Source organism: Myotis davidii, unplaced genomic scaffold (assembly GCF_000327345.1).
Source record: "Myotis davidii unplaced genomic scaffold, ASM32734v1 scaffold458, whole genome shotgun sequence".
In the NCBI taxonomy this organism is placed as follows: domain Eukaryota; kingdom Metazoa; phylum Chordata; class Mammalia; order Chiroptera; family Vespertilionidae; genus Myotis; species Myotis davidii.
In genome coordinates, this window is record NW_006289819.1 from 1841478 (window position 1) to 1860909 (window position 19432).

At 38.1% G+C, this 19432-nt stretch overlaps 1 protein-coding gene across 3 annotated transcripts in view; it reads right to left on the reverse strand.

Annotated features, from left to right (window-relative positions):
• The window catches only part of FOXJ3 (forkhead box J3), a 134097-nt gene that overhangs the window by 28958 nt on the left and 85707 nt on the right, over nucleotides 1–19432 (reverse strand). For 2 of the 3 annotated variants that reach the window (XM_006762576.2, XM_015563174.1), the window contains 2 exons: nucleotides 15106–15189; nucleotides 3649–3750 (listed from right to left, as the gene is read on the reverse strand). In XM_006762576.2, coding sequence (XP_006762639.1) covers nucleotides 3649–3750; nucleotides 15106–15189 — 186 coding nt within the window. The remainder of the gene's footprint in view (nucleotides 1–3648; nucleotides 3751–15105; nucleotides 15190–19432) is intronic. The other variant, XM_006762577.2, reaches the window with a different exon arrangement.

The following is a 19432-nucleotide window of genomic DNA, read 5'->3' on the forward strand; positions in this document are numbered from 1 at the left end:
TGCAAAAAGCAGTCATGCTCAATGCTCACAAACATTTGCCAAAAAAAGCTGAATATGTTGAAAACTAGGCATATATGCTTCTACACTTAAGGCAAAACAAAACTGTCCCATATTCAAATTCATATCAACAGGGAACAATTATGTGTCTAGAAACTAATAAGGAAGAAGAGTACAGTAGTCCCCCCTTAACCAGTTTCAGTTACCCACAGTCAACCACAGCCCAAAAATATTAAATGGAGAATTCCAGAAGTAAACAATTCGTGAATTTTAAATTGCGCACTGTTGTGAGTAGCATGATGTAACCTTGAGCTGTCCTGCTCTGTCCCATCTGGGAGGTGAATCATCCCTTTGTCCAACATATCCGCATGGTGCATACAGTACAGTAAGACATTTTGAGAGATCACATTTATATAACTCTATTCCAGTATCCTATATAATAAAAGGCTAAGATATAAATAGACCTAACAGCGAACAACTGAACAACCGGTCACTATGACGTGCGCTGACCACCAGGGGACGCGCAGAACATGGCTGGCGTCAGCTGCGGCGTGATGGTGGAGTAGGTGAGCGGGGGCACCAGACCAAAGTGGGGCAATGGTCGCTGTCATAGATGCGAGCCTCTGGTGGTTACTGAAAATTCTTTGCTCCCACGCGCAGGGGTCCCGCCTGGCGCTCACACTCACTGCCAGCACCGGCCCCGATCACCCCTCAGGGTTTCTCTACCTCCCTCTGCTCCTGAGAGGTGATTGGGCTGGCCACGCTTGTACCCGTTGCCGGTGCACGGCGCCAGTCCCAATCGCTGGGCCTGTCAGCTGGTGCGAGTAGCAGCTGCTGCCCCTCACACCCAGTAACAGCGCCAGCCCCACTCACACCTGCTGCTGGCACCGGCCCCAATTGCTCCATGCCTGCCCCAATCCAATCGCTCTGCACCGTCAGTGGGTGCGAGCAGGGCCGGGGACAGCGCCATCAGCACATATGAGCAGCGGCAAAGGGTCTGCCAGCAGACAGAGGATTGGGGGCTGCGGTGTGAGGGGCCAAATGGGGGCACAGGGGATGGGCTGAGACCGCCCATGCCCACCATAGCCTCATGGCCCACAGTTCCTTTCAAAGTGCATGAATTCATGCACTGGGCCCCTAGTTTTAAATAAAAATCCAAAGTGTGTGGCAGTGAAGAATACCCAGTAGTTAAAAGGCACTGCCTTGATTTGTGCTCCTTTGAAGTTACCTTTTTTTCCCCTCTGATTTTCTAAAAATATTTTTTTATTGATTTAGAGAGGAAAGGAGAGGGAGAGAGAGAGATAGAAACATCAACGAAGGAAGAGAATCACTGATAAGCTGCCTCCCACATGCCCCCTACTGGGGACCTGGGCATGTGCCCTGACTAGGAATCAAACTATGATCTCCTGGTTCTTAGGTCCACGCCCAACCACTGAGCAATGCCGGTGGGCTCAGTTATTATTTCATTTTAGCCCTATAGTTTCCTCTTCATGGTTGCAATTCTCTAATAAATTTTCTGTAATTCATCTATATTCTTGGACATATTAGTTATTTAAAAATCATTATCTAGATCACTTGTGGATGTTTACATTGTTCCCCTCTCTTGGTATTGAATTATTTGGTCCTTTATCCTGAAGTGTCTAGAAATTTTGATTGAAGGTGAGACCTTACTTATGAAAACTTGCAAAAGCTAGGGTGATGTCATCTTCTTACAAAAAGATTTTTTTTTTTGGCAAGTAGAATAATATTAGCATACCATCCTAATAACAAATTTGAGCCTGGTCTATTTTGATTTGCTCTTACTCATAGAACATAACCCTTCTGACGTATCAACTTGGAAGCCTGGGTGTTTACAATGACCCACTCCATTTTAAAGGTCCACAAACTCTAATTTTTGTCTACCCTTTCTCTGTAAGGTTGCTGAATTCTGGCTAGTGAAAAAATCTATTTGTCTGAGCACATGCAGGTTAGGAGTTAGCAAATGTCTTAAGTGGATGTTGCTTGCAAAAACATTAACTTACTTCTGAGATTTCTCAGGATCTGAGCCTCAAACCCTGACTGTTTTTCTCTCCCTAGCTCAATGACTGCTCTAGGCTGCTTTCTATTTAGCCTCTATGTCATACACTGAGAACTGGGAAATGTCTCAAGGGAAAATTTGCAGGACTAATCTCAATGTGTTTCCCTTTTTTCTGGGATCCTGGATGATTAAGTCTTGGTTGTTTTGTTCTCCAATGCCTCCCCCCTCTTTTTGGTGGGGGTGGTATTTTATATAGACAAGCAGAAGGGTTAAACTGATTCTAGTTATTCCATCATATCTGGAAGCCAAAGTCCAAAAACTGCAGCTCTTTTGATTCCCATATTATTTAGTCATGAAGACCTAGAATGACTATTTCCTAGTTGTTTCCTAGTAGCCACAACTATCTATGTTTAGGCCTCACTATCTCCTACTTGGACTTCTGCAAAGACCAGTATTGGATATTTCTGATTCCAACCCATCTGCTTTACCAGAAATTCTCAAGTCTAGCTGGGTATCATTAGGGATGATTTTTAAAAGTACAGTTTCCTGGGCCCTATCCACAAGGATAGTAACTTATTGGATAGGCCTATAATGGAATCTGGGAATCCCATCTTCCCTGCCCCACCCCCCACACACCTCTCCTAAGTGATTCTGATGAAATTATTCCATAGATTGATATTTGGGGGAAAATCATTACTTTACATCTCAGCTGCTAGTTTCTAAGTTGGAAATCTGATTAGTCTCTCTGATTATATAATGTCTTCTGTTTATTCATCTTTCTACAAATAAAAATTCCTATGTATACTAAATTAGTGCGATGTGTACATGTACTGTATGTGTTTATGCATGTCATGAGTGAGTGGAAGAGTGAGAGACGGAGATAAAGAAAGAACAAGTGAAACACCAGAGAGAAGATGGTGATAGCAAGACTAAAAGAATATGAGCATGAGTGTGAGAAATGTATGGCTTCAAGGTGCTTATGGTCTAGTAAGGGAGGAAGCAGATGCACGCATATGACTGAGTTACTTCATGAACCTCCAGAGCCTATTTAGGGTTTTGAGATACAAGATTTAATAATTACCTTGTAAAGAAGAGACATCTGTATCCCACTACGGAGCTAATGAGTTGGCACAAAGTTTTTACTCTTTGTTTCAAAGAAAAAGGAAAAAGAAAAATGCAGCAAACTACCACATACTATTTTCTGGGTATGTTAGTAAACTCAAACATCTTAAAACAGGTTGATCACCATTCCAATGAACTTTATGAGCTTGTCTAAATTATTTATTTTGATTTTTTGACTCTCTGGGAATTTGACAATCTTTTTTTCATATATTTAGAGGGGTAGTCAATGATTTTGAAACAAATTGATACAATAAAATGTTGACTCAAAAATTCTACCAATGAGAACTGGCAGTATCAAGAATTTTATATAGAACTTCCCAATAAGCATCTTCCAATTTCTCCAGAGAAATATTCTCTTCTAACTTATAGAAGAACACTGTAGATTCAGCTTTCAAGCTGACAAATTTATATCATCTTTAAATTCAACCATATAAAATTCTATTGTTATTATAAAGGCAAATTAAATGTATTACTCAATGACATTTCAAAAGTGGTTTTTAAAATGTAATTACTTTGTTAGTCACAGTGTTGATTGCCAGAGTTGGAGAGGCACTTCCCGAAATAATACACTCCATTCCCAAAGAATCTGAATCTATGCTATATGGAGTTGAGGCCTAAAATACAAGAACAAAATAAATAATTATTAGCTTATATATCCAGCAACTTTAATACAATTTGATGGTATGTCATCAAATTCTCCAGCATTCAGTTTTGTACTTTCTGAAAATTAACGTAAACAACTAAGGAACAATGGAAAGACAAGAGTAGAAGAAACATGGACATCCAAATAATCTTGTGGAACAGAGCTGGTTATCCATCTGATCCACTATCAGTTGGACTTTTACCTGAAAGAAATAAAACCTCTCTGGTTTAAGCCTCTCCAGGTTTTTTTTTTCCTTTGTTAGTGCAATCGAACAATATCCTAAATATCGCAACTTCATATACACTGTTTATGAAACCAGGATGAATGTGAAAATCAATATAGATGGTTTTCTACATTTAAAATTTTGGATATTGTGACAACTCCTCTCTCCTTCCCCGCCCCCTCTCTCTCCTCTCTCCCTCCACCCCCTCTCTATCCCCCTTTTTCTCTCTCACTTCTCTCCCTTCTCCTTCTCCCCCCCCCTCTCTTTCTCTCTCTCAATAGACAGTTTTTACTGCTTTGGTGAGCCCTCAAGCGTTTTCAACTTCAATGCTGAAAGTTAAAGAAGGACAGATATTAACAATTTGTGGCTATGATGTTAGTTCTATGGACATTCCTTCTCTGGCAAAAAATATTTGTCCCACACATGACCCAATCGAACATTTATTTTTAAAATATATTGGATGAGAAAGAGCAACTTCACTGAGACACATTTCTAAGATTAATCTACTCATCACTTAATTCCTCAGCATAAATTTTTTTCATCTGATAATCTACAAAGGTAAGGAACAGGCTTCTTAAATGAAATGAGAAAGGGAAAGACAAAGGTCACCCTAGAGCAGGGGTGGGCAAACTTTTTGACTCGAGGGCCACAATGGGTTCTTAAACTGGACCGGAGGGCCGGAACAAAAGCATGGATGGAGTGTTTGTGTGAACTAATATAAATTCAAAGTAAACATCATTACATAAAAGGGTAGGGTCTTTATTTTTTTTTTTAGTTTTATTCATTTCAAACGGGCTGGATCCGGCCCACGGGCCGTAGTTTGCCCATGGCTGCCCTAGAAGGTAGAATCTAGCACTTACTACTAGTAGGTGCTGGGTACACATTGAGAGTGAGGTGAAAATTGAAAAGGGCTTCAGAAATACCAGTAGAAGAACTACAAATATGCCTCAATTTTGGTGCCAGCCAACTTAGCTATACCTAAATTAACGTAACATTACGTTAGAAAGTTACAAATCTCATGTTCCTCTACATCAACTGAATCATCGCAGTCCAGACTACTGTTTCACTATTTAATTCTCACTAATCCCTACTGGTAGGAGGAAACAAACCTATGTTGTGTGATTTCATGCAAACTGCTCAACCTTTACATATTTATTAAGACTGGTTTTGTAGCTCAACATGTGCTATATCTTGGTGAATGTTTGTGTGTACTTGAAAAAAAAATTAGGTATTTTATAGTTGTTTGATATAGTGTTCTCAATATCAATTAGACCAAGGCATTTGATAATGTATTCCAATGTTCTTTAATTTTTTTAAAATTGATTTTAGAAAGAGGAAGGGAAAGGGAGAGAGCGATAGAAACATCAATGAGAGAGAATCATTGATCAGCTGTCTCCTGCATGCCCCCTACTGGGGGATCAAGCTGGCAACCTGGGCAATTGCCTGGACCGGGATTAAAACCATCATGACCTCCTGGTTCATAGGACACTGAGTCACAGCCACCTACTGATTTTTCTTTATCAGCTTTGCTTCATGTATTTTGAACCTCAGTTGTTAGTCACATTCCCATTTACAACTGCTATGTCTTCATCAATAATTCCTTTATCAAATGTTTTTAAATTTCTGATATACTGTCTTAAAAAGTCTGTTTTAGCCCTGACCAGTTTGGCTCAGTGGATAGAGCATCAGCCTGTGGACTCAAGGGTCCCGGGTTCGATTCTGGTCAAGGGCACGTACCTTCGTTGCGGGCACATCCCAGTGGGGAGTGTGTAGGAGGCAGCTGATCGATGTTTCTCTCTCATCCATGTTTCTAACTCTCTATCCCTCTCCCTTCCTCTCTGTAAAAAATCAATAAAATAAATTTTTTTTTAAAAAGTCTGTTTTATATGACATTAACCCATTGTACGCCATAAGCGTCTGTAGACGCAAACGGCAGACCTCCCCCACCCACCACACACATCTATAAAAAAAGCAATGTTTTCCCTAAGTGGCAGCCCTGACCAACTTTAAAATCATTTTTCGTGAGAATTTTCAACGGAAAATATTCAAGAACACCCGAATTGTGAGTAATATATTTATTTTTATAATATTCATTGCAAATTGATTTTTTAAATTAAATTCAAAATATCTTGGTGTGTGGGGATGGTTTCTGTTTTGAACACATGGTAGTTAACTGGTTAATATAGTCACTGCACCCTTATGCTTACTATTTGCATGGCATATATTTTTCCATGCATTACTTTCAATTCATCTGTATCTGAAGTCATGACTCTTGTAGACCGCATTTAGCTGAGTCTGCCTTTTTAGCATCTTTAACAATCTCTGCCATTTACTGTCATGTTTAGACCATTAGCATTTATGTAATTGTTGGTACTGCTAGATTTGGATCTAAATTGTTTTCTTTTTCACCTCTATGTTTTTAGTTCCTTTCTTCCACCCTTTTAGATTTAGTTATATTTTAGTATTCTAATTTATCTATTGGCTTTTTAGGTATACCTCAAACTAGGTATTAAAGAATGTGCTCAATCTGAAAAAGCATCTACAGAAGCCCCACAGCTTATGTCATACTTAGGGGTGAGAGACTAAACCAGGAGTCCTCAAACTTGTTAAACAGGGGGGGGCCAGTTCACTGTCCCTCAGACCGTTGGAGGGCCGGACTATGGTTTAAAAAAAAACTATGAACAAATTACTGTGCACACTGCACATATCTTATTTTGAAGTAAAAACAAAACAAAACGGGAACAAATACAATATTTGTATTTGCATGTGGCCCGCGGGCCGTAGTTTGAGGACCCCTGGCACTAAACACTTTTCCCTTATGAATGAAAAAAAGGCAAGGATGCCCACTTCACCACTCCTATTCAACACTGTACTGGAGAGTCTAGTCCAGCCGTGGGCAAACTACGGCCCGCTTGAAATGAATAAAACTAAAAAACAAAAAGACCGTACCCTTTTATGTAATGATGTTTACTTTGAACTTATATTAGTTCACACAAACACTCCATCCATGCTTTTGTTCCGGCCCTCCGGTCCAGTTTAAGAACCCATTGTGGCCCTCGAGTCAAAAAGTTTGCCCACCCCTGGTCTAGTCACTGTGGGAAGACACAGGGGAGAGGAAAGTGAGGGACAGAAAAACTATCTATCTGCAGGTGACAACTGTTTATATAGAAACTCCCAAGGCATCTTCAAAACAACTATTAGAACTAAGTAATTATAGAATACAAGGTAAATATTAAAAAATCAATTACATTTTTATATACTAGCAGCATGCATTTTGAAAATTTTTTTTTAAAAAAGTATATAGCATCCAAAAACAAAATATTCAGGATTAAGTCTAATGGAAACATCCAAGTTCTCTACACTGAAAACTAAAAACATTCCTCAGAGGAATTATAGACCTCATGAATGGAGAAATAGTATGTATATGTTTTCATAGCTTGGAATAATCAATACTGCTAAGATGTCAATTCTCCCCAGATCAGGACTGCCTGGGATAAGAATGGAAGAAGGCATAAATTACTAAAGGACATGAGAAAAGTTGGGGAATGATGGAAATGTTCATTTGACAAAGGTGATAATTTCACATATCAAAACTCCTCAAATTATAAAGCTTTAAATATTCAATTAACTGTACATAAACTATCTCTAAGTATTGTTTAAAAAAAAGAAAACTGAATCTTACCCATTCATAAAAATAAAAATGACCTCTCATGGAAAGAAAACTTCCTTGTCTACATCTCTAATTTAATAGGATTTCTCTTAACTTGAAAATTCCCAGAAAATTCTATTTACACATATCTCTTGGAGGTAACATGTAGTGCCTCCCACATAATGTACACCCAGTACATGTTTGCCAATTTGAAATAAATGCTTTTTCCACTCTGCGAGTTCTAAGAGTAGAATGTAGTTTGCGCCCTGACCTGTTTGGCTCAGTGGATAGAGTGCCGGCCTGCGGACTCAGGGGTCCCAGGTTCGATTCCAGCCAAGGGCATGTACCGTGGTTGCGGGCACATACCCAGTGGGGAGTGTGCAGGAGGCAGCTTATCGATGTTTCTCTCTCATCGATGTTTCTAACGCTCCATCCCTCTCCCTCTCTGTGAAAAATCAATAAAGATATATTTTTAAAAAAAGAATGTAGTTTGCATTTCTTCCTTTGCACACTTATACCTTTAACACTCACTCAGACTCAGCCTCAGAGAAGGAAAGCACACAGTGGGGCATCATTTAATCCACAGAAAAACACTCTGAATAATAATGGGGAAAAATGAGACACAAATAGCACAAAGACAATAATCTCAAACATATAGCAAGATACAGAGTATTCTGCCTAGAAGAGTATTCTCTTTTCTATTTATCCATCCATCCTCCCATTATCTTCCTGATTAAACTTGTAATCATCTTTGAACTATAACACACACTAAAAGAAAAAATGTGTATCCTCCCGTCTTTGTTCCAATAAAAGCTGGAAAATTGGAGATTATGTGTTCTTTACAGGGTCAATATGTTACCAATAGTAAGTTTATATAGCCATGGTCTTTACCTCCTCAAATAATGCCTACACAATGTGTTAGAAGATTTAAGCAAAACTGCCCACGGCAATTTCCCTTTGCTCTCCCTGCTTCTACCCCACACAGCATCTAAAGTAATCTTGTTAAAATGTAAATCACATTATGTCACTACTTTGCGTATGTCCCTCCAATGGCTTTCCACCTCCCTCAAAATAAAGCCCAAGTCCTTTACAATGGCATAAAAGGCCCTACACAATCTTCCTCCTGCTCCTACTGCTTACTTCTCTAATGTCAAGTCCTATTACTCTTCCCTCCTCACACATACTAGTCCAATGGTCGGCAAACTGCGGCTCGCGAGCCACACATTGTATATATGTTCCTGCATGTGGTATTTTGTGGAAGAGCCACACTCAAGGGGCCAAAGAGCCGCATGTGGCTCGCGAGCCGCGGTTTGCCAACCACTGTATTAATCTATTCACAGTGGCCTCTTGTCTTCATGCCAAGTATGTTTCCACCCAGAACCTTTGTACTTGTCGAATTTCAGAAGAGAGATTCCCAAACTTATATAGCCAGCAATCCACTCATATTTACATATAAAGAAACTATGGCCAGAAAAATTAAACATCTAAGTTATAACAAATAACTTTAAAACTAGGTCTCCTAACTTCCAGGCTATAAGTATTTCCCCTAAATCTTATACTTAAAATAAAAGTGATACCTCATGACTTTGTAACATGACTTGGTTTTGCTCATAATTTTACTATGTTCTTAAACTAACAGAGGCACTTCAGATCATTAAATGCTGATAAAATATAATACAATGTAAAGGGTTTAAAAAATAACTTCCTTTTCCTACCAGCCAGCTGATCAGAAATTTTACATTTCTAGCAGGTGCATTATTTCCTATTTATAATTCTTTCAAAACACTTTACCTGTGCTAAGCATACAACAGAAACAGGAGACTTTGCAACCCATAGCAACAGCTACATACAGCCCTTATAACTATTTCCTTAACAGTAATAAATTTGTCCACTTAGTTATTTTAAAATTTGAATGAGGCACTTAGTCAAACACTAAGCAGTGACCAGGAAGAAAAGTCTTTGAATTACAAGAAATTACATATTCTAAAAGACGCACCTTCTAATTTAAGAAGAACAGATATGCCCATACACACCTTGAAAAGACAAAAAGGTGTTTGTTTTTTAAAGGATTTCCTATGTTTGGGGTGGGGGTGGGATCCAATTTAATAACTAAGCCAAAGGCTATGAAAATGTACAAGTCTGTGAAAAATAAAAAAACAAGGGTACACACAGATCTGATAACACACATACACACTCCACCAATAGAAAAAGCAAGGCATATAGCAAACACTGTCAGAACACAACTATCTTCCCTCTAGTTTCATTTCTACATTCTGAAGGCTGTTTACTATAAACATTTGTAACTCTCTGCCCAATGGCTTTTTTTCAGTTGGGGAGCATGCATTGGCTTTGTGGAGGGCAAGCCAGAAGTGCAAAAAAGCTAATGTCCTTAGCAGCATCACTCACTCAATGAGGGGGAAGAGATGATAAATAAATATACCAGCTCATTGCCCCACAGTTCTAAACCGTCTCCCAGAGTTCCCAGCGGGATTGAGCTCCAAGTGCTCACAATAGTAACTGACTTGATAATTGCCCCACTTTCCTAGGATCAACCCTCAAACTTCCTGTGATCAATCCTTATGTACCTCTGGGGGAACTCAAATCATGACAGTTATCTTTTCCTTTCTCAAAAGAAATGTCTCCTGGGATAGGCATGAAATCTTCCTTTAACACAACACTTTCAAACTTTTTGGTAGCAGGACCTCTTTAAACTAAAAAGTTATTGAGGATCCCAAAGAGCTTTTGTTTATGTGAGCTATACCTATTGATATTTACCTATTAGAAATTAAAATTGACACAAAATGTATTCATTTAAAATGCATAATAAATGCATTGCATGTTAACATAAATATTGCTTTGTATGAAAAATATAGTCTCCAAAACAAAAACAGAGTTTTTAAAAAAATTGCTTTAATAACTGGCTTACTGGAAAACCATTAGATTCTCATATCTGCCTCAGCATCCAATCTATAACAAAATCATAGGTTATGTAATCTCTGGAAAAATTAATGAGTAAAAAAGGCAAGGAACATCTTAGTATTAATGTGAACATAGTTTTGACCTTGTGGATCCCCTAAAAGGGGCTCACACACTGAGAACCACTACGGTAGCATAACAGGTGCCTGTAGGCCAACGGTTCTCAACCTGTGGGTCAAGACCCCTCAGGGGTCGCCTAAGACCATCGGAAAACACATATATAATTACATATTATTTTTGTGATTAATCACTATGCTTTAATTATGTTCAATTTGTAAGAATGAAAATACATCCTGCATATCAGATATTTACATTACAATTCATAACAGTAGCAAAATTATAGTTATGAAGTAGCAACGAAAATAATTTTATGGTTGGGGGTCACCACAACATGAGGAACTGTATTAAAGGGTCGCGGCATTAGGAAGGTTGAGAACCACTGCTATAGGCAATGAATAACATTGCACAATAGCCAAGACACATGATTAAGTTTTAAAAGGGGGAAGGGGCAATCAAAGAATGAATAAAGAATATGTTTTTATGGTTATCAACATGCACTAATGTGGTGCTCATTCTCTCAAAGCCTTTCTTCTATTCTTGACACCAGTTCCCTTGGAATAGTTTAACTGCTTGCCAATCTTAAAACAAAACAAAAGAAAACACTCATAGGCAATATCAAGCTAATTTTGCTTTTTTACTATCCTAAGCAGCTTCCAGTAGATGGGCTACTTTTTAACCACTAATCTAGTCTTCCACACATAAGTTCAGCTTACTCTTTCACACTGTCAATCGCCCTCATTATCTGCCATTTCTGTTCATTTATGAATACTTATTATTATTCACTAGAGGCCTGATGCACAAAATTCATGCCAGAGTAGGCCTTCCATCCCCCGGCTACCAGCACCGGGCTTCCCTCCAGCACCCAGGACCCGGACTTCCCTTGAAGCCCTAGCTTTGTCCTTCCAGGCATCTGGTCTAATTAGCATATTACACTTTTATTATTATAGATAACAATGACATTTATTATTATTCATTAATAAATACTTAATAAATATCATTTACTCATTAATAAATGATCAATATATCCTCTGGTTGAACTGAACAGACAAGGCCAAATTAAAAAGCAAAATGCAGAAGGTCAAGCTTTCAGTCAAGATGGAAGAGTAGATACTGGTAAATGTGGTACTCACATCCTCTCAAAAGCACATCTAAATTACAATTAAAACTACAAAGCAACCATCATTCAGAACTTCCTGAAATCTAGCTCTAAGTCTTATAACTAAGGATATAAAAAAGAAGTCACATCAAGACTGGTAGGAAAGAGAGTGGACTGACAATTCTTGGGGGGTAAAGGGTGTGGGGTGTGCAGGAAGAGAATGGACAAAAATCGTACACCTATGGATGAGGACAAATTTGGAACAATGAAATTGGGAGTCACCACAACATGAGGAACTGTATTAAAGGGTCCCAGCATTAGGAAGGTTGAGAACCACTGGGTTAGAGCATCGTCCCCATATGCCAATGTTGTGGGTTCAATACCCCAGGAAGGGCACATACAAGGCTCAACCAATGAACGCATAAATAAGTGGAACATCAAATCAATGTTTCTCTTTCTCACTGGCCTCTCCTTCCTCTCTCTAAAATCAATTTTTTAAAATGACAAAATAAAAATAAAAGAAGACTTGTAGGAGGCATGGAGATGCGAAACAGGCTGGTCCCACACCAACATGTGGTTGCAGAGGTCCGCCCCTCCCCTCAAGGAGGTCACAGTTTGAGTTTTAGGCTTGATCCCCGGTGGGGGGCATGCAGGAGGCTACCAATCGATGATTCTCTCTCATCATTGATGTTTCTCTCTCTCTCCCTTCCTCCCTCTGAAATCGATTTTTTAAAAAACATTAAAAATGTATTGTCTTTCTTGAACTCTATGTTACAGCCATATTAACCTGTCGGTTCCTTTAAATTTTGGGAATGCTTTTTAACCACTAGTTTTCCACACATAAGTTCAGCTTACTCTTTCACACTGTCAATCACCCTCATTACCTGCCATTTCTATTCATTGAACAGGTCTTCACTGAGATATCTGTTCTTCAAGGAAACTTTTCCTGATCTCCTACACTAAATTTTACTTCTCTGCTATACGGTCCCACAGTTCTCAAGACCCTTATCTTTAGGGTAACCACATTATTTATCATCTAAATACCATTTTGAGAATGAATGGGGAACTATTAATAACATTGAGGAACACTGTCACTCTACCATATCAGTTTATCTTTCCTGCTTAAGTGAAAGCTTCATAAGGAGAGTATGGGTCTGTCTCTATTCTCTAACACAGTTCTATGCTTACAAAGTAAGAGGTGTGCTCTCACTCACTGTCTCTCAATGAATGGCATGACTTATGCAAATTAACGTGAAAAAGGGAAAGCTCAAACAGACAAAATGAACTACCCAATCCTGATACTTTTCCATCTCTACCAAGGCCTTTATCATATCTTTACCAAGGCCTTTTATTTCATGCTTCACTACTCACCCCACCCCTCATCAGAAAAACTTCATGAGAGCAGAGAATGTTTTTCTTAATTGCTGTTGCCCCAGCACCCAGAATTGTACCTGCTCATGGCACTCATTACTAAATACTAAATGTTGTTCTACCTTGCCCTGCCTGACTTGATCTGAAAGTCAAACCACATAACCCATGAAACCTTCCCAGATACTCCCAGTAAAACAGTCTCTCCTTCCTCTGCACACAATATTTTATGTCTTTCTATAATACTTTCCATACATACTTTACCCTTGTGCTAGAATTGTGGCTTTATCATATCTCATTTTTCTTAGTATACTCCACAGCACCCAAGCATAATGCCTGACACAGTATCTACAGAACAAATATCTTTCAAATTAAATTGGTAAAATTATAGTACTACAGACAATTATAGGTATATGTTTTGAAACCTGATACCACGCTAATTTTCCAGAGAACTTTCTCATTTATGTACACATTCCTAGCCCAGGCCATTACCATATTACCAACTAGACTACTGCAACTTCATCTACTCAGCATTGAGGGGGTTTAAAACAAGCTACTGTAGAATGTGCCAATTTAGTTTGTGAATTATTTTGAGCTGAAGGCAATAAAGATCCAGCAGAGTCAGCAAAAGCTTTTTACATCCTCCTAACTGCCTAAAGGAAATTAGAAAGGTGGCCTGTACCAGTAAGAGAATTATTACCAAAGGTAACTTTATATCTAAGAGGCTTATCTGCATGACACAGCAAACATCTATTTACCAAACATTTGCTCTTCCCACCTTCCTGTGAATTGCTTTTCTCCCTTTTGAAGACCCCTATCTCTATCCCTCTCCTTAGCCTCAATTGCCTGGCTGCTTGTGAGTCTTATAGTTTTGTGGTGTTCCCATTATGTACTGGTACATACTTAATTAAACTGTCTCCTAGTAATTCTGTCTTTTATTACAGGGGTTTCGAACAAATTTATTTGACCAAATGTTTACTGTTTCTTTCATCTTATCATATTCCCTTTGACCTGATTGATTCTGCAAACATTTACTGATACCTATTGTAAGCTGTAAAAATCACACTAACACTGGAGACATATATTTCCTCTGTTCTTAGGGGATCACAGTCTAACAAAGGAAACAGATACAGAAACAATATCTTCAAAGTGTGAGAAATCCTATAAAAGAACATTGGAAATACTCTACAAGAATGTAAATGAGGAAAAGCTTCATAATGTACTTAACATTTGAAATGGGTCTTTAAGAATAGTAGGGTAAAATATGTATGTATATGTGTGTGTGAGAGAGAGAGAAAGCGCTGAAATGCTAGAAAATGTACAGTGAGAAAGCTGAAAGGTAAAGTTAATGTCTGGTGACAGTCTAAGGGTTTACTAAAAATACGTTAAAATAAACAACTTAGAATACCAACTAGCGCTCCTTTTTCTCCAAATCTTGGAGATAAAATTAACCTTGCAAATTAATTTTTAAGCATGAATTTACAAGTAAGAATTTTCTTACAAATAACACATATACTTAACAGATTTTGTGCATAAAATAATTATTAAATAGTTGGAAGAAGGAAAAAGCATTTGAAAGATAATCAGGAAAATTCAATTTAAGTAGACTGTATGCAGTGAAAAAGAATAGTTTTAACTAAAACCAACCTTCAATGTTGCACATGCCAGAGGAAAGAGTCTAAAATTAAAACTCAAGAAACCTGGATTTGAGTCTCAGATAACAGTTGTGCCCTAATTACAAAAACAACCAACACACCTTTTACTTAATTCCTAAACTGCCCTTCTCACCTGAGTTAAGATCAAATAAAACAATGAATTTCAAAGTGATTTGAAAAAATACAAAATGCTATACAGATTAAGTATTATCTTCATTCCAGTTATACTTGCTGTATTGAAAATGAACCTTGAAAATCTATATTTCTGACATGACACAAACTAAATAAAGAGCTTATACCCGTTCTACAGATCGTGCTCTCTTCTTTGGCCGAGTAGGCAGTGCATCTTCCTTCGGATTGGTGTCTATTGCCCAATAGGACCCCTAAAGTAAAGAAATAAATTATATTAACAATATATCCCAGCAACTCTATAACATTAAAATGGATTGTTACAATCCTATGCTCCAAAAGCAAACATTTTGCAAATACAACATAAGTAACATGAGAGCCCAGCCAACAGGGCTCAGTGGTTAAGCATTGACCTATGAACCAGGAGGTCACAGTTCAATTCCTAGTCAGGGCACTTGCCTGGGTTGTGGGCTCGAACCTGATCCCTAGCGTGAGGCATGCAGAAGGCAGCTGATCAATGATTCTGCTGATGCGATCCCTGTGTGTGGGATCGGGCCTAAACCAGCAGTTGGACATCTCTCTCACAATCTGGGACTGCTGGCTCTCAACCGTTCACCTGCCTGCCTGATTGCCCCTAACCACTTCTGCCTGCCAGCCTGATCACCCTCTAAGCACTCCCATGCCAGCCTGATCGACGCCTAACTGCTCCCCTGCCAGCCCGATCACCCCCAACTGCCCTCCCCTGATGGCTTGGTCGCCCCCAACTGCCCTCCCCTGCAGGCTTGGTCGCCTCTAACTGTCCTCCCCTGCAGGCCTGGTTGCCCCCCAACTGCCCTCCCCTGGTGACCATCTTTTGACCACATAGAGGCGGCCATCTTGTGCGAGGGCATGACAATTTCCACATTACCTCTTTATTATATAGGATTTTTAAAGTAGCATAAGAGAAACACTAATTTGGAACTGAGAAAAGTAAAGTTCATATGGGAAAAAAAGTTCATTTATAACTTAAGAAGCCAAGTTCAAGAACTTCAGCCACAGCCAAATAAAAAGAGATGATCAACTGAACACATTTAAAAATATATGCTAATTCTTAATTGAACACACGATAATTACAACAGCATATGACATTCAAGTTTAATAGAATTTTATGTATAAAGATACTTTCATGGGACTTCATAATTCTATAATACTGCATTATGAAAACCTTGCTGAATGACTAAATGGATGAGAATAGCACTCATTTTTTTTTGTCTTTAGAAATATATCAACTCAGTATTTCTTTGGTTTGGAAAAATTAATCTAGGATATAATCAACTCAATTTAACCATCATAATTAGAGTCTAGAGTGTTGCTGTCTCTATGTTCACCTTCTGATTCTACTGAAAATAGTAAACCATTTTCCTGTCAATTTTCTTTTTAAATCCTCACCCAAGAATTATTTTTTCCACTGATTTTTTTTTTTAAAGAGAGTGCAACATCAATGTGAGAGAGGTATGACTGGTTGCTTCCTTGACTGGGGCCAAGCATTGAACCTGCAACCCACGTACATGACCTTGATCAAGAATCAAACCCGAGGCACTACTAAGCCACATCGGCGAGGGCTCAATTTTTCATTTATCATTATGAGGCAGGGGAAAAACAAACAAACAAAAAAAACTTAAGATGTCATACTTTGGACAACACAATAAAAAAACTGAAGAACAGCCCTAACGTTTGGCTTGGTGGATAGAGTGTCGGCCTGCGGACTGAAGGGTCCCAGGTTCAATTCCAGTCAAAGGCATGTACCTTGGTTGTGGGCATATCCCCAGTAGGGGGTGTGCAGGAGGAAGCTGATCGATGTTTCTCTCTCATCCATGTTTCTAACTCTCTCTCTCTCTCTCCCTTCCTCTCTGTAAAAAAATCAATAAAATATATTTTAAAAAAAGAAAACTGAAGAACAATAGTGGTGATTTCATTACTACATCATTCAATCAATCTTTTGTATTCTTGTTATTTCAGTATTTGGGCATGATGGGGAAAAACTGATGGGTATTCATGAAATAATTCTTAAGATAATGAAATCATTTCAAGATTTAGAAAAGAAGATCACTAAAATACCATATTGCATGTTAGATTTATAAATGAATCACATATGGTAATTGCAAGATAGAATAAGTTTTATTCTAGTTTTTTTAATATTAAATTTTCTATTTGCTCTTTGGAAAAAATCTAAGAAAGAATATAAGTCATAAAATAATCACCTTTACAAATGAGAACTGCTCAAAATTGATACTCAAAAACTAAATTGGACCCTGATGGTACACGGAGGATTAAATATAATACATATGAAATATTCCCTCCAAAGTTTGACACATATTGTTTTGTATTAATCTTATTCTTTCTCACCTCCTACAATTTCTATCAAAGAGCAAGCATACAAATATTTGGCAAATCTGAAATTTTTAAATATAACAACTTTTATTTAATTATTGAAGAGAGTTGTGCCTACAAAAAGATAAATAATTTGGGTAATTCTAAAGATTTATTCTTTCATTTAACATTTGCTAAATTTCTACTATGCACAAGAAAAGGCAAGTAAAAATAAAATAACAATAGCTAAAATATTTTTAGAGAAACTTATTATCAAAAATAAAATGTAAGAACAAGCTATATTGGAATATAACCTAATCATCGAACCCAACCTAGGGAAATGACACATGCTTAATCATCCAAACTGGCTAAACTTCTCAAACTTTGGGCAGATACCAGAAAGGTAACAACCTTTCTCTTAATGACAGTTCATGTATGTGCTAGTCACAATGCTCAATCTGAAGTATAGTGAAAGAGACAAAAAAGATATCTGCACAGTTAAGTCTCACCATTTTCATATCTTTGTTCAAAATTCACTTTCTCAAAGAATGTACCTTACTTATTCTTTTGAAAATTGCAATCCACACCTCAATCTACTTTATCTACCCTAACCTTTATATAGTGTTTATAATTGTCTCACATTCTACATAATTTATGTATTTATTTTGTCTACTGACATCCTCCCATAAGGCTGTAAGTCTTTGAAGGCATGAATTTTTTTCCTGTTCTGTTTGCTGATGCATTTCAAATGTCTAGAATAGTGACTAACACATAACAGGAAAGTAAGTTATCACCATAAAGTGCTAAGATAAGTGAGCTGAATCTTCAAGGATGATCACACTCAGATATGATAGAAAACAGAGGGGAATAAAAACAATTTTAGGCAGGAGAAAATAGCTCGTACTCAATAAGCATTTTCAACCATTTGCCTGCCATAAAAGTCTATAGATCAACTTTAAACTCATTTTTCATGAGAATTTTCAATGGAAAATATTCAAGAACACCCGAATTGTGAGTAATATATTTATTTTTGTAATATTCATTGCAAATTGATTTTTTAAATTCAAAATATCATGGCATGTGGGAATAGTTTTCGTTTTGGATGTGTGGCAGTTAACTGGTTAATATTCATGGACTCCCAGGAAGTCTGTGGACAGGATTCAGGGGCTCCATTAACTTGGGTAATAAGAAAATGCATTTCTTTCCATTATGAATGTAAGAGCAAACCACAGTTTAGCAATACCTAAAAAAGTTTGTTTCCTATCACATTTTATCTCAAAATGTCGCTCTACTACTCATTACTTATTTTTACTTTTACTTAGTTACCATATTAAAATTTGTTCAATTTTATAATTTAATGTTACCAAGGAAGCACAGATTACTGTATCACAAACTTCTTAATAGTATTTTCATAATAATTTTAATGTAGCTGCTTCTCCTTTTAATCCTGTATATTCTGGTTTACACATTTAAAAAACCAGTATTATTCTGAGGAGTTTCACAGGCTTCAACAGAAGTGCCAAATGGAGTCATGGCATAAACAAGTGTAGAGATTCTGGTGCTGAAGTCATAGACATATGAGAGAGAATAAGACATTAAGAAAACTGTTTAGGAGAGAGAGAGAAACCAAGATGGTGGCATAGGTAAACACCTGAAATTGCTGCCTCTCACAACAACTTCAAAAATACAACTAAAAGACAAAACGGAAATCATCCAGAACCACAGGAAGGCTGGCTGAGTGGAAATTCTACAACTAGAAGGAAAAAGAAAAGTACACTAAGACTCAGAGGAGGTGTGGACGTAAAGTGCAGAAGTACGGAGGCGCACGCGGAAAAGGCTGGCAGCTGAGGATACGGTTGTCTTTTTCAATCAGGAGGGAGACACAAGCTCCTGACTGCTCTGAACTCCAGTTCCAGCAAGTCTCTGGAGACCCAGACCCATACGAGGAGAAACTGGACTGCCTGGCATCGGGTGGAACTCCAGGGCGGCTTTCTCTCAGAGGTGCTTGCAGCAGCTACCAGGGGACACTGAGACACGGGGCCTCTTAGGGCAGGGCTGAGGATCAGCCATAGCTGTTTGCTCCGCCTTGTTGATTCCCTGAGACCCTGCCCCACCCAAGCTGTGTGCAGAGGCTTTTGCATATGAATG